The sequence below is a fragment of the Dermacentor variabilis genome, chromosome 5 (genome assembly GCF_050947875.1).
Source record: "Dermacentor variabilis isolate Ectoservices chromosome 5, ASM5094787v1, whole genome shotgun sequence".
Classification (NCBI taxonomy): Eukaryota; Metazoa; Arthropoda; class Arachnida; order Ixodida; family Ixodidae; genus Dermacentor; species Dermacentor variabilis.
Genome location: NC_134572.1, coordinates 15,856,055 through 15,882,677, shown reverse-complemented (window position 1 = coordinate 15,882,677; position 26,623 = coordinate 15,856,055). Strand labels below are relative to the sequence as shown.

At 41.9% G+C, this 26,623-nt stretch overlaps 1 protein-coding gene across 1 annotated transcript in view; it reads right to left on the bottom strand.

Annotated features, from left to right (window-relative positions):
* LOC142582300 (protein disulfide-isomerase A5) overlaps positions 1-26,623 on the bottom strand; it is a 52,789-nt gene that overhangs the window by 9,077 nt on the left and 17,089 nt on the right. The window contains exons 14-18 of the mRNA XM_075691854.1: positions 22,221-22,286; positions 20,671-20,810; positions 6,768-6,838; positions 5,375-5,503; positions 1,703-1,913 (exon numbers count right to left, since the gene is read on the bottom strand). Of these exons, the coding sequence (XP_075547969.1) occupies positions 1,703-1,913; positions 5,375-5,503; positions 6,768-6,838; positions 20,671-20,810; positions 22,221-22,286 (617 nt within the window). The remainder of the gene's footprint in view (positions 1-1,702; positions 1,914-5,374; positions 5,504-6,767; positions 6,839-20,670; positions 20,811-22,220; positions 22,287-26,623) is intronic.

The window sequence follows — 26,623 nt, the reverse complement described above, 5'->3', positions numbered from 1 at the left end:
GTACAAGGTGTTACAAAATGAAGCTATCAGGTTTATTACTTCATCAAGGAGAAAAAGTGCAAGGTGGCGACGCACAATCTTTTTGTGCGGCAGTTTCTTGATTTAATTTTCCTACTGCACCCTCTGCTTGCTTTACTTCAATGCAACATGTCAATGAGACTAAAGCTGCACCATTATACCACCTGAGTGAACTGTTCCATGCACAAGGTTAGAAGCTTTCTTAACAGTTTTTTTAATAGAAAGTTAGTCATGCAGCTTAAAACGCATGAAGCATGTTACATGTATAATTGCAAGCACTTTCTTTTGTTCACAGCCTAGGTATGCTGGCTGAATTCAAGCGGCACAGCCTTTCGTGCAAGTTTTTTACCAATGCAATGTATTGAAGAAATTCCATGTTGTGAAGATGTGCTAGAAGATTTTTCTTTTTTATTGATGCCGTGGTACCAAAACTTTTTACTTTGGCTGAACACATATAATTTGTTCTGTTCAGTGAAGCGAAGCAGTGATCTATGATTCTGTGTTGTCAGTTGTAGAATGTTTATTGCGATTGGAAGTTGGTTGGAAAGATCAACTGTGAAAATGCAAGTTTTACACTGATGTACAGTCGAAACCTGCGATAAGGCAATCCCACAACAAAATATACTTGCATTCCTGGTAAACGTCCATAGGATTCAATGCATTTTTTACCTCTTGAAAACGAAATGTTGCTGCACTACAATCCCACACCAATGAAATTCACCAGAACATAACCCTGCACATTACCTATTTGCACAAGGCTAGCAGGCTAAAAATTCTCAAATGCAATTGCTATGCACTAAAATTGTGTAAAATACCACTATATTACACTTACGTGGGCACCCCCATTTTGTTTACAAAAACAACCAAGCGCCAGAAGCGATTGCGTGTGTTGAAAACACGTTATGGCTGCCACCTTGTTTGTTGTTCGCCCGTTTGAAGCGGCACACATGTTGCTACCGACCTGTGACAATAGTTTTTGGACACCTAGTAATATGCACCTCGGTGAGAAAAATGCAGCAAAAACAGGAAAATCCACGTCCCACCGATGTGGAATTGTTTTTGGCAGTCGCAGACTGAAGTGCCACCAGACATCGAGCTGTGATTCAGCGATTATCTGGTAATATGCATCTCATGCTTCAAGAATGCTGGTTTTGGTGCCACCCGACAGGCATCGCGTGACAGATCTGTGCAGAGGGGCCATAAACCGCGATCGGCTGCCTACAGATATACAAGATACGATTACTTTCGTGCTCAGCACCAGACGCATCGGCGCCTACGGGTGAGAGCGTGTGTTGGAGAAATGCTGCTACACATGTGGAGAGCTGTTAATCTGCGTCTGATGCAGAGTTATGCAAAATCTCACAAAAGCGATCCTATCTCCGAAAGCAATTGAACGAGAATACTGCTCCACAGCAGTGCTGCCACTGCTGATTGACGCATGCGACGCACCTTGCACTGTCGGCAATGCGGTTCTATATCCTCGAGCAAAGCTTGCCGAAGTAGGCTAACGGTATTTTAACAGTAAAGTTTCATGCTGCAACTCATTACGTGTCTGTGCCGTCTGATTTTGCAACAACGAAATTCTCATGAAAGTGAATTTTCCCGCATTTTCCGCCGACTTCTTTATTGTGAGGTTCAACTGCATGACAGCAAAACAATGAGCATTGATTGACTAGCTACTTACATGGGGCATAAAACATCACCAGTACAGATTCCTGGCCATCAAGGTATGACTGAAAGTCCCCAGACTTTAGCAAGTGCACATGGTTGCCACCGGGTGAGTCATCCCACCAAGATTTTGGCTTTGGTTTTGGTGCTTTAGATGGTGTGGCCACAGGTGTGGGTTCAACCGTTGTACCACTCTGGTCTCGGATGAAGCTGACAAAATCTGCTGTCTAAGTATATTTAGAAAAAATAAGCATAATGTCAGTCAGTGCATCACACTACCAAACAATTGATGTTACAGATATCCACTTGAATCACACACAGAATAAAGCATGCATGAAATAGAAAAGCCAGCCTTCTTTATGAGCTAGGTAATGTAACCAATCAAACAAGTTTCCTGGCTGAATAATGAACACCTGCTCATGGTATCATGTTTATCAGTACAAATACTCATCAATGATGGGACAGAGAAAAGGCTGACCCAAGCTATGCTTTCCTCTGTCCTGTCAATTTTTGCACTTGTTAACATGATCCACAACACCAGCAATCAGGCAATCCAGCAGTACAACTGCTTGTTAAAATTCCTGAAACAACCGTGAACAGCCTGAATTTGTTGCAAACAGCCTCCACCTGAAGAGCTGTGCTGTGTACACCTAGAGACGAGCGATAATTTTCGGACCATAGTTGTTGTGAAAAATTCAAACTTCTTAGAAATCAATGCACACATTTGAAATCTGGCAATTGCACTGTTGTGTTGCTAAAGGCATTTTCAGGCTGCAGTTCTCAATTCTAGACTGCAGGCCAAGGCTACAAAGTAATTTCAGCTTCTTTTTTAGTGTCTGTATGCAACATTTGGTTCATATTCACCCTAAGGCTTGCCTAGGGGTAAAAGGGGTGAACATCGCAAATGCAAGTGTGGAGTTCACCCATGAAGTTTACGCTGAATGATTTTAGAGAGAGGCTATTCATTATATGCAGAGTATCTATTGGCACAGGTTTTTTGCGTCCCATCACCATCGATGTAGCTTGCTGTGGATGCCAGCAAGGGCAGCTGGCAGTTTCTTGTTTCTCATAATAAGCAAAATTGAACTAAAAGATGCTGTAAAGTAAATGCGCTGCGAGTGCTATGCATGCTTTACATTTCTCATAACTTCTTAAAATATTCTGAGGAAAAACCACCGACATTGTTACAGTAGCTAATCCACACACCAATTCCATGCTACCTTACTAAAAACATTCAGTGAAGTTATATATTCACTGAAGAAGTTTTATGCATGACAGCGGACGAATACTCCATCACCACTTCACAGCAGGTCCCGTGTTTTTTTTTAGATTTCTTGTGAAAAATGTTGCATTCTTGAATGTCTTATGCAAACCATTTTCACATTATGCAATGTCTAGCGTGGTGCCTGAGTATAGCAACGGGCATTACTTGAGGTTTTCATGACAGCTGTATTGTTCCTCAAGCAAACATGTGGCTAGATTTACTGCAGGACAAAAGCCTCTCTATCAATATTCAAACGCCCCTGTCTTGCAACAGCTGGCACCATGCTATATGCCTGCGAATTTCCCAATTTCATCACAGCCCCAATTTCACTGCCGTCCTCGACTGCGATTACTTTCACTTGGGACCCACAATTCAGTAACTAATAATTTGAGCTATCATTTGTCTAAAATGGGAGCAATTGATCATATTTGTATAACAGTAATGTTGAAGAATAGCAGAAGTGCAAACAGGTTTTTTTGGCTTTTTGCAATTGTTTGTGAGAACGAACTAGGAGTTTCTAACATGTTTCCAACAGCTTTATGTCACCTCTTCATTCAATTACACAAAACTTTTTTCTTTTTCTAAAATAAAAATTGAAGATCCCATGCACTGTGGGAACCTGTTATGCGAAGTATTTTGCTGGTAGCTGGATACCCAGCACCACTTGGAATTACGTAAACTGTTACCAGGTAAACTAACGTGTTTGTGCAAGAAGAAAAGCTACATGCCTGACATGAGCATGTGTGTCACTACAGCAGCAAGATGATCGTGTGATGCTGACAGCAGGATTTCTACTCTGGCCATTCGATGCGAGCTTATATGCCAACTGTGGGGTTCTAGTAGATAGGTACTGGATGAGCGTACACAAGAGAAACACACTTGCGACATCACCAACTATGTGTTATACAATCTTACAGTCGAATCTCTATAATTCGAACTCGAAGGGGCCCGAAAATTTGTTCAAATTAAAAGAAGTTTGAATTACAAGAAGCTAGTTGAATGGAGGACTTACCTGCAGTGGTGCATGCGCACTGATCTAACACATGAGTGGGAAGTTTCATAAGATTTACTCACACATATTCACAAATTACAGTCAACGTCCGATTTTTTGGACTCCCTAGGGGCCGCGATAACGTTCGAAAAATCGGGCAGTCTGAAAAAATAGATGCATGCCTTTTACTGCCTCCAAGGGCTCAAATCACCACAGGCACATCCGAAATAGCTCTAAAGGCCTGCCAGTATTAGGCGTATCGGTGCTCGTACTGTGATAGGAGACCACGGGTGCACGCGTGTATAATTAAAGGAAGCATACCATGACCAGTGACAATTGCCCCTTTTCAGTTTTGGTATGCTTCACCGCACACATATGTTGTATTGGGGCGAAGCTGACTTTCGGAAACCGGCGTTATGCAACGGGTCATGCTTTCCGCGCTTCGAAGCCATTGGCGAGGATTATTACAAAGACAGAGTCAGTGCCATTGCTGACAACGGCGAATTGTTTCAATGAAAAAAAAACAGCACCGAACAGCAAGAAGCTTGGTAACGGACGTCGAAGTAGCTAGGTCTAGCGTTGCCACAGTGTGGCTAAGGCTGCCAGCGGATACGCTGGTCGGAGGAGCCGCCGCGTGATTTGGCGCGCTACCGAGAGCATTGACGAAGCCCGGTATGTTCGCATTAACCATCGCAAATGCTAGCGCTTTCGAATTGCCAGGCATTTTCGCCCATTGGAATACATATAACTTTGACGGGACCCCAGTGTCAGTTCGAATAAACCAAAAGTTTGAATTAAGCGTGTTCGAATTAACGAGATTTGACTGTACCTACACCTATGGCTATGTCATGCGGTGTTTGCTAGAACGCCAATGGCATTTGCACTCCGGCAATGAAACAAAACCTGTTCAACCTAAGCCGATCATGAAAGTGGTACAGTGGCACACAGCTTCTACGTAGTGTTAGCTGCTAGCACGATGAAAGTGCCGGGGAATGCGTGCCGATCCTGGAGATGGTTCAGTCTAGCCCAAGCACAAGCTTTCACAAGGAAAGAACGCGAGACTGGCACTTGAGCATACGCTAAACATCTTGAAGAGCCACTCGGTTTTGGCACGAGAGGAGAACCCAATGCTCTAACCTAGTGGTTAGAGCATTGGGTTGCTGTGCTCGAAGGCAGAGGTTCAATTACACGGTTGGATGTGAATTTCTTTTTTTAAAAGCGGTCCAAAGTTTGGAGAGTGCCTGAAATAAGGCAAAGTACGCTTTGCATTAAAAAACTTGTCCCCGTCCTGCCCTACGGTGTCACCTCATAACAAACCACATCTCACATTTTGTAACGCAGGATTACCTACACTGCAGAATGTATACAGTACCTTCAAGTGCACACCATTCATTTAGGCTAAAAGAAACACTGGCCAGTTGTAAATGACTCACCATCTTTCCCCTGGTGTATTCAGCTACTGCCTTGAGATAGCTGAAGTACTTGAATGTGGGATAGCCAGCCACATCATAGGCATTGCAGACACCACTGTGCTCTGTGCAGTCGACGGCAGCAAGAGCCACCTGGAGTGAACAGTCAGAGTGAACCCCACCCATTCATCAGTGCCTATCCAGAAGTCAATGCAATGTTGATGCCGACTGTTGACAGGTCAACAAAAGACACCTCTACATGAACCTGACAACTTGGACTATTTGATGAAAAGGGTCAATGTTGAAAGCTACCGTGGGTACGGCTTCGACCTTGGATTTCCAGGTTGCAAAATATGCGGGGGCGAAGGTATAACATCAGGGTGGAATGGTGCGATATCATGGGTGGGATATTGTGACCGATTCAATGACTGTGATTGGCCACTATACAGTCACCAGATTCCCTAGTCTAGTTACCTAGGAAAAATGACCGCATTAAAAGCAGAGACTTCTGGTGTAGTGGGTTGGTGCCGACGGGTCTTGATGTGAACTCGGACATTTAATATGATCCTACATGGAGTGGGCTTCCTTATCTGGAGCCAGTGTAATAATGTAGAATAAACCCTTTTTCTTTCATTTCTACTATTGGATGCACTCGTCAATGGGCTTGGTAGATACCTGGCCCAAATGCCACCTCAAGCCTCAGCAGCATCCGCACATGCATGCATGGCAGAATTTTTTCTAAACTTATTTAAAAAATGAACACGCCATACTAAACTCTTAAAATGGCAACTTACAATTCCCAAAAGCTCTTGCATCACTCAAATTAAATGAAAGTTAGATTTTGAAAGTACGGCTCCCACAGAATGATTATTTCCTGTGCTAATTCACTCACACAATTTTGGTCCCACATCAACATCCTCACTGCGACTATAGGCATGAAAATTAGAGGGGCAGAACTAGTGGTTACTAGGTTCCAGAACCAAAGTAAGTGAAGGCAGAAGTTGAGAGAAGGACGAGCCATTTACTGAAAGCAAGTTTTTGACACGCTGTCTACCTGGTAGCCGTTTTCACGATGCCTAAACTAACTCAAGGCTATAAAAGCAAGCATGATTAAAATCTACTCAAGTGGTGATACAAGACCACACAACAAAAGAATCAAGCAGCACCAAAACACAAGGTGAATTAGAAGTGGATGAAATTATGCAACAGATGGTTAATTGGTAGCGCTAAGTACAGGTACAGGTGGTACCCAACTTAAAACAGTGGCATAATAGAGTTCAACTTCCTCACTGATTCATATGTGTGCCAAGAACAATTTCACTAGGCTTGTTTGGCAAAAAGTTGCTGCAGATGTGTGCATAAAATGCTCTTGTATTAAAGGAGACAGTCATGAAGCCAGCTGAAGCCAGACACATACCTTGGGGTCATCTTTAAACACTTCTGCTGCAGACTGGAATTCAGGCTTGGCTCTCTTGCAGTGAACACACCCTGCATTTAAATATTGAGAGAATAAAAATGAAATGCAGAATGAAAGCAAAATAGTACTAGTTTAAGTCAAGCTAGAGTTTTTAAATCTAATGAAGGAATCTAGCTCAATACTGATACAACTGGATTCTGCTCTGGAGGCCTCTGGAATGCTTGTGTTCTCGCTAGAGTACAGGAAAGCAGCACCTGAACTGTTCACTTCAGCTTTGAAGTTAAATCCTGCAAAGAGATGCTTATATCTGTTGTCAACATAGTTTACTGACAAGACTGGTAGCTTTTGTCAATCAAAAGATACCCATTCTTCCACGATGGCACTGGTGTTTGTCGGCGGAGGCATTGGGAACATCGATGATGGCAATGAGGAGCGACCACACAAAACGGGATGTACACAGCACAGTTGGCAGTGGGCATGGCAGCATCACCAAGATGCAGCCTTCAAACTCGTTCCTGTTTATTCTTCAGGTGAGCAGATGGTATGAGTCCCTTTCGAAGTAATGATGTCTACTTAATTTTGCTGCCATGCCCATGGCCACTTTGCAAAGCTCTTTGCAAGCTGATTGTTTCCTTGCGCTTGTTACTTCTGAGTGGAGATGTTGAATTGAACTCAGGCCCTACCCTAGACGGTGTAACAGAACAGTTAAAGCTAATTGTAGGGGACATTCAAGAAATAAAGGAGGAAACTCTTTAACAAACACTAGGCTTAATGCAATTGACAAGAAGCTCAAAAAGACCACCAGCATTGAAAAACATGTTTCAGAGTGCAATAAACAGATATCTCATTTGGAAAAACACCTAATGGCGATGGAAAGAAAAGTGGATGATCTAGAAAACAGGACCCACCGGTCCAACCTTGTTATCTGCAGTGTTAAAGAACAGCAAAACAAATAAACAGACATGCTTCTTAAGTTGGTTGAAAGAAAGATCTTTGAGGGTATACTTGAGATAAAAACCAACGGAATCGAAAGAATCCATTGCCTTGGTAGACAGAAGCAAATTGATGCTTCTAGGGCCTGACTCAGAATTCTGAAACTTCTCAACTATCAAGACAAAGTTACAATCATTAAGCACTGTGCTATGCTTAAGGGCAAAGGTTTCTCTGTTAGCGAATACTTCTTTTGTAATATTCATGGGATTAGAAAGAAGCTATGGAACAGAACAGACAAAAGACATTCAGGATAAGCAAGAAGGGGTGACACTAACCTACAATAAAGTTCGCCTAGATTGGTGCCTTTTTTGGTTGGGGCAGTGACCATGAAGAGTCCAAAAAATGAAGAGCAGGGAATGTTACGAAAAACGACCCACTTGAAGTCAACAGAAGTAACCCTGCTGAATGTCAACGCTCGACGTCTTGCAAATAGATCATTTCGAAGCTCTTCTTTTGGATTTGATACCAGACACTGTTGCTATCACAGAAACATGGTTTTATCCAGACATTCAGATCTTGCCGCTGGGTTATGAGATCATGTGCAGAGATAGGTGATCAAGAGGCGGGAGCATTGCACTGCTTTTCAAGAAAGAACTGCGCTACTCTGTTATGCCAGGTAACTCAGAAATTGATGCGGTGTGGTGCAAGCTATATCTAGACAAGGCTGTGCATTTGTTCAAGCAGTCTACAGACCACCTAATGCTGAAGTAAGGTATCTTGAACTTCTGCATTATATATGCAACCACATGGCAGGTGGCAGTTATCACGGTTGGTGACCTTAACCTGCCTGAAATGGAATAGTCCATGAAAGTGCGAGGCGCTGCAAACGATGCCATCTTAGATATGTTACTTAGCTTTAACCTCATGCAACTGGTACACATCCTCCCTCATGTATCCAGGGCACGTCCAGTTCTATTTTGTACGTGGTGTCTGTCAGTGACCATTTCCGATCATAAATTATTTCTATGCACACTGCCTCTACCTGGTCTTGTCTGACACCATGGCCCTGTAAAATGTGTTCTTGCATTCAATAGAGCAAACGATACAGCAATTATCACTGATCTCACTCAAGAATTTCATGATCTTTCTAATCTTTGTTTGGATAAAAGCTTAACCATAGAGCATTTATGCTTGCAATTCAAAGTACGCATTATGCATTGCATAAAAACTTGGTCCCAACAGTGCAAAAAGTTACATCAACCTATTTTAGGTCCACTGCAGAACGAAGGCCTCTCCTTTCGATCTCCAATTACCTCTGTGCTGCACCAACTAGTTCCAACTTGCATCTGCAAATTTCTTAATTTCATCACCCCACCTAGTCTTTTGCCATCCTTGACTGTGTTTCCCTTCTCTTGGTACCCATTCTGTAACCCTAATGGTCCAACGGTTATCTAACTGGCACATTACATGACCTGCCTAGCTCCGTTATTTTTATCTTGATGTCAATTAGAATATCTGATATGCCTGTTTGCTCTCTGATCCACACCACTCTCTTCCCATCTCTTAACGTTACGCCTATCATTCTTCGTTCCATCACACTTCGTGCAGTCCTTAACTTGTTTTAGAGCTTCTTTGTCAGTCCCTGAGTTTTTGCCCCATATGTTAGCACCGATAGAATGCACTGATTGTACGCCTTTCTTTTTAGTGATAATGATAAGCTTCGAGTAAGGATCCAAGTACGTCTGACATATGCACTCGAACCCAATTTTGTTCTGTAAGTTTCCTTCTCATGATCAGGGTCCCCTGTGAGAAGTCGACCTAGGTAAACGTGTTCCTTCGCAAACTTTAAAGGCTAACTGGCGATCCCGAACTCTTGTTCCCTTGCTAGGCTATTGATCATTATCTTTGTTTTCTGCAAATTAATCTTCAACCCCACTAACAGACTCTCTGTTAAGGTCCTCAATCATTTGTTGTAATTTGTCCCCAGTGTTGCTGAACAGGACAACATCATCTGCAAACTGAAGGTTGCCAAGATATTCGCTGTTGATCCTTACTCCTAAGACGTCCCGGTGTAATAACTTGAATACTTCTTCCAAGCACGCAGCGAATAACACTGGAGAGATTGTGTCTCGTTGTCTCATCCCTTTCTTTATAGTTATCTTCCTGCTCTCCTTGTGGAGAATTAGGGTAGCTGTGGAATCTTTGTAGATATTTTCAATTATATTTACATAAGCCTCCTGTACTCCTCGATTACATAATGCATCGCTGTTCTGAGGGTGCCGCGCGAATGGAACAGTGGCGCTTCCATCAACTATCGACACCCCCTCATGAGTGTTGAGTGCACTGTAAAACTCTAAAATATGTTGAAAAACCCTTCCAAAAAGCGAACAAACATGCAGGATAGCGAAAAGCTACGGGTAGGGCCATAGAGCAAACATAAAATTGTAACTACGTTGTAGCTCCCGTTGTTCTCGCTTTTTTGGCGGTGCCATGTTTTGGTTTTGATTGTAAGTCGACCCCACACTTCAGATTTCCAAATTTTAAAAAAGTGGTCGACTTACAATCGTGTAAATATTTTATTTACAATACTGCCAGTCTCATATCGAGACCATAGCAGGTGGGCATATGATTATACATACATTTCATGGTTTATATACCGAACGGTAAGAACATGAAAACACGTAAATGGAAATACATAAAACAGGTTCAATGCACAATTTTACAACATTAATAATATGAATAACAAGAGAAACTCACAGAAATAGTACACTTCAGTTTACATGTACGTAAGGATTATTACAGTGTTATAAAAACAAAGAAAGAAACAAAGGGGGTAAATGTTTAGCTACAGTTAAAAAAAATGGGGGTTCTGACAATTATATATGCATAAGATCTATTCTTTCCTAATTAATTATTTCGTTTTCTAATAACTTAACGAAGTCAGACTGCGATACTGTGTTAGTTACAGATGAATCTAGGTTATTCCACTCGCGAACAACACGGGGGAAAAAGGAAGACTGAAAGGTATCATTATTACAAAGGAACTCGTTTAGTGTATATGCATGATTATGACGAAGTACGCGGGATTTAGAAAAGGTAACGTATGCAGAGGCATTTATTTTTAGTCGGCTGTGTAATATTTGATGCAGAAATTTTAGACGAGCTCGTTTTGCTCGTACAGCCAAAGTTTCAAGCCCTGAATGTGTTAGAAGAAGAGTAGGGGAATCACTGCGCCGGTATTTTCAGTGGATAAACCTAATTGCCTTTCTCTGGATCCTTTCCAGTTTAGATATGTTTGTTTTAGTGTGTGGGAACCATACGACATTAGCATACTCAAGGACAGGTCTCACAAATGTAATGTAAGTTAAAAGTTTGACGTTAGTTGGTGCCAACCGCAGGCACCTTTTGAGAAAGAAGAGTTTTCGTAATGCACAAGAAGTAATGTTGTTTATATGTGCTGTCCAGTTAAGGTCGGACGTTATTGTTAAACCAAGATACTTATGCTGTTGAACTCTGGTTATGAGGCTGCCGTTAAGTGTGTAGTGGAAAAACGATGGGTGCTTTTTTCTTGTTACTGTCATGCAGACCGTTTTGTTTGTATTAATGGTCATTTGCCAGTTATCACACCATTCGGTTATTTTTGCTAGTGCGTTATTGAGCTGAACTTGATCTTGGTGATTGCGTATTTCTCTGTATATTATGCAGTCGTCTGCAAACAGTTTGATTTTACAATCAATGTTATTTGTAATGTCATTGATAAAAAGTAAAAATAATAGTGGACCTATTACTGAGCCCTGTGGGACCCCTGATGTGACAGGCACCGGAGCAGATGGGGTGTTTTCGATGACGACAAATTGGGATCGGTGAGTTAAAAAGTTTTTTATCCATGCAGTAATAGGTCCATTGCCAATTGCAGCTGTAATTTTGGCAGTTAGTTTAGTATGGCACACACAATCAAACGCTTTACTGAAATCTAGTAAAAGTAGGTCAGTTTGATTATGATTATTAATACTTAAAGCAAGATCGTGTACGACCTCTGTTAGCTGAGTGACTGTCGATAAGCCTCTTTTAAAACCATGTTGAACATCTACTAGAATATGTTCTTCGAAATATGCGGTTAAGTGTTTGAGAATAATGCGTTCCAAAATTTTACATGATGTGCTGGTAAGCGAAATTGGTCTGTAGTTAGATGGCAGGTTAGTATTGCCTGAATTATGAATCGGTACAATTTTGGCAACTTTCCAGTCTTCAGGTAGCTCTGACGTCGAAAGTGACTTGCGGTAAATAAGGCCAAGATATTTACTATTATATTCAGCATATCTTTTCAAGAACTCGTTGGGGATGTTATCTGGACCGTTTGATTTCTTCACGTCTAACTCAAGTAACTGCTTAAGTATTCCGGAGACGTTTATTGTTAATGTGTCAATAGTGTCAAATGATGACGGTGGCAAATATGGAATTGTGTCGTTATCTTTAGTAAAGACCGATTGAAAGTGTTGGTTAAATTTATCAGCGAGTGCCAGTTTTTCCTCGCGTGGACGATCTGGTATCGTTGCGGTGCGTGCGCGAAAGTTCCAGAAGCGATTAGGGTTGTGATTGATAAGGTTAGGCAATGTTTCATTGAAATATATATGCTTCGCAAGCTTCGTCTTTAACTTGAGCTCGTCGGCAGCGCGGGAGAGTTACGATTTTGTTTGTGTGCTTGCACAGTTCTTTTTCATCTTATGCCGCAAACGTTTTATTCTGCGCTTGACATGAATTATATCGCGTGTTATCCAAGGATTTTTTTTGTTTGATTTTTTACTTTTTTTCGGGATGTAATGACGCATGCAGTGCGATACTATACGCTTGAAATGAAGCCAGAGATCATTAACGTGGACAGAACTTTCGTTGGCAGTTTCGTAAAATTCTTGGTATTCATGCGCTAAATAGGTTAGTATAGCGGAATCATCTGCTTTTTCAAAATTAGGGACAATAATTTCACTAGTTTTGGCTGTTGCAGTGCATCCAAGGGGCAGCTGGCATTTTGGTATGTTGTGGTCTGAGATACCATTTATGATCTCCAAGTTCAGTAGATCAAGGGGGAAGTTGTCACTAATCAGTATTAAGTCAAAGATGTTAGCGCTTGTTCCTTGTGTTTGCGTAGGAGAGGTTACTACTTGATAAAGCCCGAAATTTAGCATCAAATCAATGAGCGAATTTGATGAGAGTGAAGTGTGGTGCATGGTATTCCAGTCAATATCAGGTAAATTAAGGTCTCCCATAAGGATAACTCGGTTGCTAGCATGCTTCTGCATAAACTCCTGTACAGCAATAACACTTTCGTGACCAGAAAGAGGACTTCTGTAGAAGCAACCAGTAAGTATAGCAAAATCATCGCACATAATCCTGCAGAACACAGCCTCGACATCTGGAACGTCGGGCATCAATACAAAGGGTAAGTGCTTCTTAATAAGCAGAGCTACGCCACCGCCTCGAGTTTGTCGATCTTTACGGATAACCGAGTAATTTGGGGGTGCTATTTCGTGGCTGTATATTTCTGGTGAAAGTCATGTTTCAGTAATAGCAACAATGTCAGGGCTGTGCTCGAGTAACAGGTTTTCTAATGCTTCAGCTTTATTTACAATACTTCTCGCGTTCACATTTAGCAGTGTTATTTCTGTGAATGTTTGTGGCTTCGAGTTAAAGGTCGACTTCTTTCGGCGTTTTTTTGAACTGCGACTCTCACATTTCTTTCATCATCCCAGACAAACATGCTATCGTTTATGTACAGTTTATCAAAGAATAAGGATACCTTTTCACCTTTCTCACGGTTTGATTTAGCGCTTTCCCAGAGGTTTCTTCTCTTTTCTCGCACTCTACGACTGAAGTCTTCACCTATAGAGTACTTAAGTGTTCTTGAATTTATAGCCTTTCTTCAGTATTGCTGGTTTGTTACTTGAGTCAACTAGCTTTAAGATTACTGGTCTGTTTTTGTCTTTAGTCGGCCTGCCTAAGCGATGTATTCGCTCGATGGCAACTGGCTCCAGGCCAAGGATTTCCTTGATGATTGTTTCATTAACACTGTGTTTCAATGTAGAGCTGTTTTCGCCCTCATCCTCGGGAAGTCCGTAAACAATAAGATTTGATCTTCTGCTGTGGGTTTCTAAATCATCAACCCTGCTTTCTAATCTTTTAAAAGCTTTTTCCAACTGCAATATGTTCTTTTTGTATGAGATTACTTTTTCTTCAAGTTTGGAGAGGGCGTCTATCTTCTTTTCAATTTCGGTTATAGTGGTTATGGTAAATATGGTAACAAACATGCAGTTTGAAATTACAAGCAGTCAATCTACTGAAACTGCCCTTCTAACACAAAAGGAAATTATATAACATTCTTTCGAACGTGAGCTATGTACATTGGGTATTTTTGTCGACTACTCAAATGCATTCGATTGCATAAATCATGCTACCCTATTAGAAAAGTTTAACTATTATGGTTTTTGAGGCATTTTTTTGAAGTTAATAGAATCATATCTCCAGCACCGCATGCAACACGTAGTTATAAACAGTCACGCGTCTGATTTGAAACCACTTATCGCAGGAGTACCACTGGGAAGCATTCTGGGCCCCTTGCTTTTTTTGTATTTTATTAATGATCTAGTGAGTATTGACAAAGACGTAAAATTTATTGCATATGCGGACGACATAGCAATTATTGAAAGCGAAAAAAAATGCTGAAGATGTCATGATTAAAGCAAACGACGTACTGTCGAAATTATCTTGGAGTATCGCAAACTCGTTAACAATAAATGTCAATAAAACAAGGGCTGTACTTTTTAGGCCAAAAAGTCGAAATATTGATATTGTACCCTTTTACAGCCTAACAACTCCACTTTGCCTGTTGTTCCTTCCATTAAGTGTCTTAGAGTTATGTTTGAGCAACATTTGTCGTGAAATGCTCACGTGGAAATGGTAATGGGTAAGCTCTCTCAAGTGACTGGAATACTATGCAAGTTGTGTTTTTTTCTTCCAGAAAGTATTAAACTTCTTTTGTACAAATCACTGTTATTACCATATATAAACTATTGTCATCTTGTCAGGGGCACTACAATGCTTTCTAACATCAATGTACTGCATAGAATACACAAAAAGGCTGTACGTTGTATACTAGATGTCCCTTACTTAATGCATACTAGTCCTTTATTTGAAAAGCTCAATTTGCTGTCAATACCTAGCATTTACGAAAATATGTTATTATAAAATTATACGACCAGTATTAAAAGAAACGACACCCTAAAACGTATTTCCAACTTAATAGCAAAACATAAGGCAGTCATCAGTACAAGGAGTTCTGAAATATGGGAACTACCGAGGCCTAAAACAAATTATACTCATCAAATGCTACGTTTTCAACTACCCTACCATTTAAGCAAGGCAAACAGAAAGTAATGCTTATTTCTGTGCTAGAATAAATATATATCTAGATGCAAACATGTATATAGACACTTAAAGGTTCTTTGAAAAGGTTCAATTCTTGTATAATGATTTTTCGTACTGAGCATATCAAATACTTCTGTATATGTTACTGTATGAAATATTTTTATATACTGTGTCTTAAAATAGAGATGTACATAGTACTGCATTTTTTTTATTATTTCTTGCATATTTTGTGATATATTCATGATTAGCTGTATTTATGAGAGTTGCTCATCATGTATGCTTTACTTTCTTCTAATACTTGCTCATACTTGCTTTCTTAATTTTTAATAATGATCTACCCAAATGTGTCACATCTCGAATTCGATTATTCACAGATGATTGTGTTATATCTCATAATATTAGCAATGACGCTGACCGACTTTCCCTGTAAACTGATCTTGATGCGGTGACCGCTTGGTGCTCCTTGTGGTCAATGTCTTTAAATAAGTCTAAAACCAAGATAATGTCATTTACCAACCATTCCACTCGACTTCCTACTGCCTACTTTCTCAATAATGCTAGCGTATGAAGTTGAGTGTACGACGGAAGCCCGTCTGGTCGGGATGATGCATATTTAAAAGGAAGAGGCCTGGACATCGACCAAATGGTTTAAAATAGTTATTTATGTTTCGGCTCCCCCCCAGAAAAGGGGCGCCAGCTCTGCCGCTTCTTTCATTGTGAACAAAGCTCCCATGGGGGAGCCGAAACGTAAAGAGCTATTTTAAACCATTTTGGTCGGTGTCCAGACCTCTTCCTTTTAAATGCTAGTGTAGAGCTCGCACCAACTTACAAGTACCTTGGCCTCCGAGATCTTCAGTTGGACTTCACTTGGCATTATCATATTAACACCCTCTTAGCATCAGCTAATCGAGCACTCGGTCTTCTTAAATGTAACCTCAAGCACGCACCTTCACACTTAAAAAACTTGCTTATATCACGCTGATCTGCCCAAAAATTGAATACGCTTCTGCATTTGGGATCCTGATCAAGCATACATTATCAACAACATTGAATCTCTGCAAAACCGTGCTGTTTGCTTCATCTTTTCCTATTATTGATGCTTCACCGGCGTCACATCGTTAAACAATGTGCCGAGTTGGAACCACTATCGCGTCGATGCCAGTTTGCTCGCCTAACTTCATTTCATGAACTTTATCACCACTCCACGCTTCACGATGACTTCTTTTCACCACCCCCTGCAGTCTTCCCGCACCGTGACCACGCTAACAAAGTAAAACGCATAACGTGCCGCTCATCGCTGTGCGCAAAATCATTTATTCCTCGCACAATAATAGAATGGAATAACCTACCATCACGCATAGCTACTGAAGTTAAAGGGCCCCTGAAACGGTTCGGACAAATTTTGTAGACGCGTAGGATACAGCTTAAGTGGAACATTCGCACCACAATTTAAGTGAAGCGTTACGTATTAATGGAGCTACAAGCGATTAGAAGCTACCCTCCTCCCTAGCCATGCTTTTCCTCCTCAACTCGCTCGCCGAGCGAGTGGGGCTAAGCTCCGCCTTCACTGGTTCAGCGTCACGATGTGACGTCACATCGTCCACTTCCGGTTGTTTCGGAGCCCGCCCCCGCCCGCGCGAGACCGCTCCGCTAGCCGCTTGGCCGTCGACCCCAAGCGAGAGCTATCGAAGCAGCGTGCGTTGCGAGCATTCTGTCGTAGCGCCGAACGTGTCTTGTATTCCGGTAACCACAGGCAAGCTGGTCATTTCGGCAAATGACTGCAGGCATAAACTCAAGCTGATGAAGGAAGTTTAGCGTAGACGTACGTGAGCGGCCTGATCGGTCTGCGCGGTCGATACACTTGTTGGTGAAGCGCTTAACCAGCCAAACAAAGCGCTAATATTGCTCTAACCAAGTGTAAAACATTTTAAACATTTATAAAAACAACGTGTTACACTCCTGCGAAAAATACACACCAGCAGCAAAGAAGAATACACTTCGTTGCTGCTACTGTGTATGGTTGAGCTCTGTGCCACCAGGTGGCTGCACCGTGCAGACCATTCGCATTTGCCCTTCCGCTCATCTCATGGCTCATCCCGTTACGGCAAAGTCAAGCGGCCAGACTCTGTCCCCTTGCGCTTGCGTTTTCCCTAATACCGGACTCGGGAAACGCTATTGCGTTAGTAATCTTCCGGTGTAAAGTGACGGCCACAAACGCGCAAATCCTGGCGCCGATCGGATAGCGGCAGTCCGATGCGCAGCAGCCAGTTCGCTCGTACGCTGCCTTGCAGAGGGACACGATGTCGCAGCTTGACATATTGCCAGTCGCTACGTTTGCAGTCCACAAGGCAACAAAGTCGAATCATAGTGCTCGCGAAAAGACTGAGACCGACTCTGACCGCGGCGCTCTCTTTAAAATGGAGTACGTTGTAACACAAGCAGACGACACATGCTGTGTGCCGGAAGTGCTTAAGTGTACTGCAAAATTATTCTTGTGCATTCTCTTTATGTTACTTTCTTTTCATAAAAACAAATTAACTAACATTCCAACTATTACGAAGATCATTTGTTTACCATAAAGTTGGAAAAATTATCGATCACGCGCCCTTGTCAGCCAATCGGATAGCTCGCCCCACTGACGTCGTGTGGGTGATTTCGGTCATATGGGTAGGGGCGGCTTAAAATTCCGCCGAGCAGTGCGCTGCGATCGGCAGCGATGTGCATATTTAAAACCTTATAATAAATTACACGCTTTACGCGGAGCACTTATATGTGTCAATTAATGATCAGAAGGACCTACTCTAACGACTCAATACGTTTGTAGAAAATCGTCAAAAGCGTTTCAGGGTCCCTTTAACTTACCCCTTTCCAAACCTTGTTGCAAGAAAACGGTTAGTGGTAGCAGATTAGTTATTACTTATTGCTATATGGCCATATTAACATATTGTGTAAAAAAGTTCTTGTCATTTCATGAATTCGTGCATATACCCCCTGTTCATATCTATTTATTTTATGTTCCTTGTGTGTGGTTTTTATTTCATGTAGTTTTATTTTTTGTGTATATTTCATGTTTGTGCCCCCTCCCCCCCCATGTAATACCCTTGCATGAGGCTTAGGGGTAATGTAAATAAAATTTTAAAAATAGTTATCATGAAAAATGTTTCGCAGTTATTAGTGTGGAAATCCTATTTTTCCAATTTCTTTTGTGCTTTAACTGTGCTCATCCTTTATTGTATTTTTTGCTGCCTGTAAAACGGGGCCATGGACCACGTCAAGCCTTGCTGGCTTTTTGTCCATGGTCCTCAGCATCAGTTGTATGTTGAAATAAATTTGTTTTGATTTGGTTTGAAAACCACTTTCTGATTATGAGGCACGCCGTAGTGGGCCCTCCGGAAATTTGGACTACCTGGGGTTTTTTTAACATGTACCTAAATCTAAGTACACGGGTGTTTTCGCATTATGCCCCCATCGAAATGCAGCCGCCTTGGCTAGGATTCAATCGCACAACCTCGTGATCAGCAGCCCAACACCATAGCCACTAAGCAACTACGGTGGGTAATCAAGGGAATGAACAATGATGGCAGCAAAGGTTAAAACTTTCTTTAAACCCGACTTAGGAGGTTGTCGTGATTTTACAATGTACCAATGCTAATCTAAATCCAAACAAGAGAAAGCTCTATTTAGATGTCATATGTAGTTGTCAAAAAAACATGTCTGCACGTCCCTGTCCGTTACTCAGAAAACAAAGCTCGGCACAGAGTTTCCAAAAAAGCTGAACACCTTAAGAAACTCTTGCAGTTGCACTCACTTGGACACACACTGTAGTTACCTCTGCAATGCGGACTGTTTTGTATGCTCCCATGAAATGCGGAACAGTTGACTTCCCAAGTGGAGAGATTTACAATGAAAAAATATGCAGATGCATTTAATCTTTGATATAACGAACTTAGATTTAGCGAAATTCACAATGTAACAAACTATTTTTGTTTCCCAATCTTAGTTCCATTGAAAGCCATGTAGTATTGTCTCTCTTGATTTAACAAAGTCATTTCAGTACAAGGTTTCGATTTAACAAAGTTTTTGACCATTTCAATCCTGTCCCTGGAGCCTGTATGGCTAGTAAAACAAGCAGAAGACTATAAAAATGTCAGCCGACGCAAACGTTACTTCAAGCTTCCTTCCGCACGAAAAGTTTGACCGGCAATGACATTGTCAAAGCATGTGCTCTAGGATGGGGTAGGAAGGAAACAGCACTACACTATTTGTCGAACTGGTAAACAACTTGTGCAAATGGCACATGCGGCAGCTCGCAGTGCTCAGAGAAACACGAGAGCTGACGATTCCTTCTGTGCAAGGCTTCTGCACAAGGGGGATTGCAGACGACTGATATATAGTTCACTCCCTCCCTGCGCAAGGGAGGGAGTGAATATGCAGTAACGTTATCAAGCACGCATGAGGAGGGCCTTCTACTCACGCGTGTCCATATGCAGGCCACATGCTGTATCTTGGAGGTAATATTCCCACAGCAAGTGCTAAGGTATAGCCGAGAGGGTCGTTGCTTTGATTCACATTGGGTTCCTGCGCGTCTAGTGTTGGTGGTCGAGTGATGTCAAGTTTCCGAAATCCACTGCGAAGCGTTTGCTCGCTTTGTGACAGCAAGTTCGTAGTCATCGAGACATATGTTCATGTTTGCCCGAGCGCACATGATACTAGCAAAACTGTGAACCTTACTCCGTGCAGTTGTCTCTTTGCGACTGCTATCACTGCTTTGCCTTTCTGGCAAAACCGAGATTTTTGACTCAGGACGAATAGCTGTATCTTTTTACATATATTCTGTTTTTAATTTGTGGGCATCGGCAGCGGGCACTATAGCGCGGTCAGTCATGGCATCCAAAATTTACGGCACAGCGCGATAGAACACATGCAAATCGCGGATGTTATGAGCTACATGGATAAATTTCTCTCAGCGTGATCTGCACCGCATGCGCTGGCACTCATAACCACGCAATTATAAGCCAACCTTCTTGTGATTTGGTTATAAGTGCTTAGTGACAAGATATTATCCACCAAGAATGCCCTGGGAATTCGTGAAGTTGTTTTAACTGCTGAAACTTTACAATTTCGAAGTAACAAACTAATGAAAGTTGCAATTCAACGAAGTTTTCAGCAACATGTCCATTTCAGTTTTTCATAACATGCCCCAAACTTTACTCCTTTCATGCTACTTGCCACATTGCCATATGCTAATTTTAGATGTCCCGAACTCTCATAGTACTATTACATTAAAGTCGATGAGAAAAATGTGAACAAGGTAAAAGTGGAAGCCAACGTTTCAACAAATGGACTTGTCTTTTTCAATGCTTATCCTTTCCCTGAACTACATTTAAGTGGAATTCAAATGTCTTTCTCCAAGTAAAAACAGAAAAAGAAAAAATAATTAGGCAGCAAGAGCCATCTTTTTATAAATAAAGATGGGCACATGATTTAAAAGCATTCAGCTCTGAAGTTTGCTGTGCCCTTGCCTAACTCTGCACTGTGAAATACAACTTACATGGTGCGTAAAACATAACCAGGGCATGCTTCTTGCGCTTTAAGAATGGCTTGAATGTCTCCTCATCGAGGTGGACCACTTCACTCTTCACCTGGCTCCATGGCTGCTCGGGGGGTGGAGGTGGAGGGGGTTCCTTGGGACTGCATTTGAAAAACAAGTGTGAACAATAAAGGTATCTCTACTGAAAATAGACTACCACTGATGTCAGCTAACATGCAAGCTGGCAACATCACATAGCTCATTCAAGGCGCCCTGAAACACTCAACACGGTAATAAAGCTTGCTTAGTCACCAGGCAATGCCATGAACGTTTGAGCTAAGTGTATTATTCTTGCATGCACAGCTGGGACGCCACAGTTTCACTTGAAAGGTTGCTTGCCCTTTCCTTCAACTTTTCAAAACCAAATGGCTTGAGGCCACACTTTATACGTGGCCAACAAAAGAACTCCTTTATAATTGCAGCAAGTGAAATTATAGCACCCCTCTTATTTCAATTTCCTCAAGCAATACAGTATGTGGCCTTTTGCAGTACACTCAATGCAATGATAGCAGATGCATACAGCTGTTCAAAACACATCACCGCTTTTGTTGCCCACTCAGCAGTCACAATGTGCAAGTTACCTAGCAAGCATTCCCTTTACACTTCAGCTATGTTAAACATAGCTGAAAGATTAAGGGGTGATAGGTCAAAAAATATTTTAAAGAAAGCACATCTACAATTTTTTTTACACACTGATGCATGTTACACAAGATATAGGTATCCATTTTTCGTGATAAAGACTAACAAAACATTTCAATAGGAATACCTTAAACAAATTCTCTAATAAAATTGTAAACATTTGAAAAGCTGTAAATTTCGTTGCAATTGCACACCTGCCAGCTGTAAATGTGGGCACTGGAAACAACTTCACGGATTCCCGACTCCAATGAATTTTGTCAGAGCTGATATATTTTACTATAATAGGCAGAATCCATCACTTTTGTTATCTTGTACAAAAAATACATTTTACATATTGTCTGAACATCCCAACAAAACCTTCAAATACACGTGAAATCTTTGCATCTATAATTCTTGAAGAACAAACATTTTAGCAACCATATTCTCAGAACTGTAGACTGTCTATTTATATCTGAAATATCTCTGATGTACATTTCAGCAAGAAAGTTATTTACAATAAGGAGGTTCTTGAGCACATTCAGTGCCAAATTTAAGAAAAAATTTATGATACCGAAAGTTCATAAACACATTCTGGCTGCTTTATTGCCCACTAGAGCATTTAGTGAACAAGATCTACAGCACAACAATTGATAAGAAAGAGTTGCGTAAAACGAAGTGTGCACAAAAAGAAAGAATACAGCATTTGCAGCAAATACACCACACAGGATAGCTTTTAAAAGTAGTACAAAAGGCTATAGGTGAATTTGAAAGTGTTTGTCCCTCCCTGTGAATGAATTGAGCGAGGCTGTGCTATAATGCACTATCATCGACTATACTACCTTGCTTGCATTTCAGTCAAATGCAAAAATTTTAGTTATCAAAAGAATACTCACTCTTTCATGAATTCCACAATCTTTGAAGCCACCCTAACATTCACATCATAGGCAAAGGCGCCGTTCCTGCAAGTTTAGAATGAGGCTTTTATTATTGCTTTGCAGAAACAAAGCTTGCAAACGAAAAAAAAAAAGTATACACACGTTCCCACACAGCGTCCCAAATCTCAATTATTGCAACATGAAAATAACATTTAACATGTGCAACTGCTACATTTTAGATTCCTGCAACAGGATCCCCTTTCTTGAACTACATCATTATACAAAGTACTTGACATGTTTGCTTGCCTGGCTCATCCTGAAAAATGAAAAACCAACATAGAGTATACTTGACGCAGCACGATGGGATGACGACAAAAAACACAACAGGACTAATGAACCAACTAGCCCAAATCAAGTTGTTGCTACAACATATAGTGCATACCTCGCCATCAGAGAAACGAGGCGATGCAGAGATATGGACTTGTTTTTGCTGCCTGATTACAATTAAAGTCCCACTGCAATGACTGGACCCCATAAAATACCTAGTTTCAGATAGCACAGCCTCCGTGCATAATTTTATGTTTGAAATACAAGTAGATGCATCATAAGAAACTAGCAAAGATAGACCGACACCAAAACTGGTAGAAAAAGAAACATGCCACAATTACAACTCAGCTTAAACAGAGAAGCTAGAACTATAGTGTCCTACAATATTGTGAAGTGTGCCGTCTGCGGCGCAAGTGAATGGAGACAGAGGGGCCGCTAGTGCCATGAAGCTGCACTGCAGTGCTGTCAACAGTAGGCATGCTACTACACGTTCGCTCACCCATACACGCATTCCTGTGTTGAGAGAGCTAGTCAAGTCTCGCCAGGGTATGGTATTTTCTTTTGATGTGTGGTTAAGAGATAGTGCTACTGTGGTACAGCACAATGCCAACAAAATTGCAGAAAGGTGGTGGAACAAGGGAGACAGGGCCTGCTTCGCACCAGGGTACAACAGTGGCTGCCATTCGTGTCAAAGATCCCTATCAACTTTTCGTACTGCAGCCAAGTCATCACCGCAAACCGTCTTGTAACATTCAAAGAAAAGACAGAACCATCAATGAAGGAAGCTTTGTCAATGAAAGTCAGTTCGAAGCTCGATTTGTACAGTGTGCATTCCAAATATCAATGGTGAGATTCTTGGGAACACTGTGACCGACCTATTCTCAAACATAATGCCATTTTTATTGGGTTTCAAGAAGCTCCAATGTATGTGCTGCCAAAGAAGCAGAAAGAATGCAATATTTTTGAACGCATATTTCCCATACCAAAGCAAAGACAAAGTTCTGCTCCAAAAGGAGTGCCTGGGAGGTGCAGCGTGAATGCACACGGCCTAAACGATGAGAATGCGGATGTAAATAATCCAACACAATCTTTTTGTAGACAAAGTTTTTTATCTTGGTCAGAAATTGCTCCCGCAGGCAGCAAAGGTGTATTTATGTATAGGGAGTGCCATATTGATGCTGCAGGGCCCAACAGCAAACTAGCAGTAAGCAAGCTTGTCAGTATTGAAGCATGACTGAAGTACAGAGGGACGAGAGGACTGCAATTGCAAAAGTACATTTGTGGCGGGAAATGTCATGCGAGAAAGAAGTTGCAATGCGGATATACTGATTGACAGTATGAGCAAACTGTTTCTGTGCTCTGGAGAGGGCATAGATCCTTTAGTTGACAACAATGCTTTGTTCAACGAGAAATTACCTTGAAATCCTGCCTTGGTTTCAGGCCTATACAACTTTGCAACATTTATTTAGCGCCAATACTTTGATGACAGCACCTATAATTCTCTCAGGCACAACTGAAATGTCTGTTGAACAAGTTGCATAGCAACACGGCTGGACATGACAGGCCGTGTATGACATTCGCTTCTAATCACATGTGCTTCTGGCCTCATATGGTGCTTATTTAAAAGAAAAGGAAAATCGATAAGGAACTAAAAGAAAAATGAGTTGGTGAAAGGGATTCTGATGTACCCTTCTGCTTGCATCTAGTTTTCTTCATATTCTTGCTCACTACCTTTTTCCTTCATCATGTGTATCTTTGCACGTGAAGAACATTTTTTCTATGTTAACTTTGGCAATTTTTCTTTTCTTATTTGGCTGCTGCAGATACTCACCACTTGAACCTTATGCAAGTTGCGTAAATATATGTCTGCAAACTCATTTATTCCTGCATGCTACTAATTTTCGAATTTCTGAATTATCGAGAAACTGACATTCATTTTTCGAAAGGTTTCAAACACTTTACAATCTGCATTTTGCACATGGATGAGCATTAAATGATGCAAGAGCAGCACGTAATGCAAAAACATGCAAGGTGGCTTATTTACAAAGTACCAAGCAGATGTACGTTGAGTAAAAAAATTTCCAAAGACATCTGGATCTACCAAACATTTATTTATACGGTCTTTAAATACGGTAATGTGCAACGCATTGCTGGCATGCAGGTTGTGTTCCCAATTATATATTCTGAGCCCACCTGCAGCAGACAGCGTTGCCTCATCGTGTCATTGCAGAAATGGCCAGTGCACAGCACACTTGCCAGTATTCTAGTACACTACACCAGAGTGCTGAGAACCAGCACAGTGATTGGGCATGGGACCTCAGAGATTGAACAGCGCACTGAAAATGCTGGAATTGATGCGCTGGGATTGGTATCATATCGGTGAACCACCAGATGCATGCATCACCTGCTTACATGCTAGTATTTAAAGGCTGTCAAGTAAAAAAAAAAAAGTCAATCCCCAGCCCTACAGCTTTGTCAATACAGTCGAACCTGGACATATCGAATTCGAAGGGGATAGGAAAATAGTTCGATATAGCGAAAATTCGATATACAGATATAGGCTAAAACAGCACTCGCGATCATAACAAATTGTGGCTTACCGATTGGAACAGCCGTGAATCACATAGCATGTGCACGCAATATGAAAGCGTTTTATTTCACTGAAAAAAGATCACTAATTTTGGGCTGATTTTTCCTCTGGGAAATGAAGTTGAAAACACTAGTCTCAATCTTCTCAAGACTGTCCAGGTGCGAGAGCCCAGTGCTCTCCATTTCACCGCAACAGCGCCGAATCAGGCTTAATGCTGACGCCAGTTCAGTGGCTGTGCACGGACGCGTTTCTTCGACAACACGGTTGCCTTCGTCGTCGCTGGAATCGCTGTCTTGAACGCCAGTTATTCCGGCCACAATGTCCTCATCAGAGAAGTCAGCTACAGCTTGAACTTCGCTGTCAGCGTTAATGAAGTCCTTAACAGTCACTTCGGACGGGACGGCGCCAGGAAAATTGGACAAGTCGCAAAACGCGTCCTCCAAGCACTGATCGTCATCTAAAGCTTCCGGACATTCATCTCTGGCCACTTGAAGGCCTGCCTTGCCGAAACAGTTGGCTACTGTGGCCTGCTTCACGTCGCCACAAGCGCCGGTAATCATCTGGATCACACCGAGCAGGTCAATCTTGAGATCAGTTCCCATGCGGAGGTTTACGAGGAGCCGTTGAATAAGTCGCTTCCTATAGCCTACCTTGAATGCCTTTGTGATACCCTAGTCGAAGGGCTGCAGTCTTGCTGTGGTGTTCGGCAGGAGAAACCTCAGTTTGATGTGCTGCAGCTTGCAACTCGTTTGATGGGCCGAACAGTTGTCTACCAGAAGGCAAACTCGGCGGCCTGACTTGCCCAACTCAGCGTCCCAAGCCTGCAGCCATTCAACAAAAAGTTGAGGCGTCATCCAGGCCTTCCTATTACAGCCATAGCGGACGGGAAGCCGTCCGTTTGCAGTTCTCAAAGCAGCACAGTGACTTGCTCTTCCCGATCACGAATGGCCGTAGCTTGCAGGAGCCGTCCATGTTGGCCACAAGCAGCACCGACACACGCACTTTGCTCATTTTACCGCCGTAACACGAGGTTCCACGAAGAGCGAGTGTCTTATTCGGCAACATTTGCCAAAAGAGACCAGTTTCGTCTGCATTGAAGATTTCTGCAGGCGAAAACTTCGCAGTGATCTTCGGCCACTCCTCAGAAAGCCACCGCTGCATCTCCTGGCTGCTGACAGCCCCACTTTCGCCTTAAATGGTTGTTCCTACAATGCCGTGGCGATTTTTAAACTGTTGCAGCCACCCAGTGCCACCGCAAAAGTTCTCTTCGCCAAGAGCCGTAGCAAACCATTTGGCCTTTTCAATTAACATCGGGCCATCCACGGGAATTTGTTTCGCTCGGATTTCAAGAAACCACATATAGAGTGCCTTCTCCACTTTGTCAAAAGCAGCAGGGCGCACACGACACGCTCCCGAGCGACTTTCCTCACCTGCTTTAAGCTTGATGTTCTGCTTGTTTTTTAACAACGTACTTAATGTACTCAGCGGAATGCCAAATGTGTCT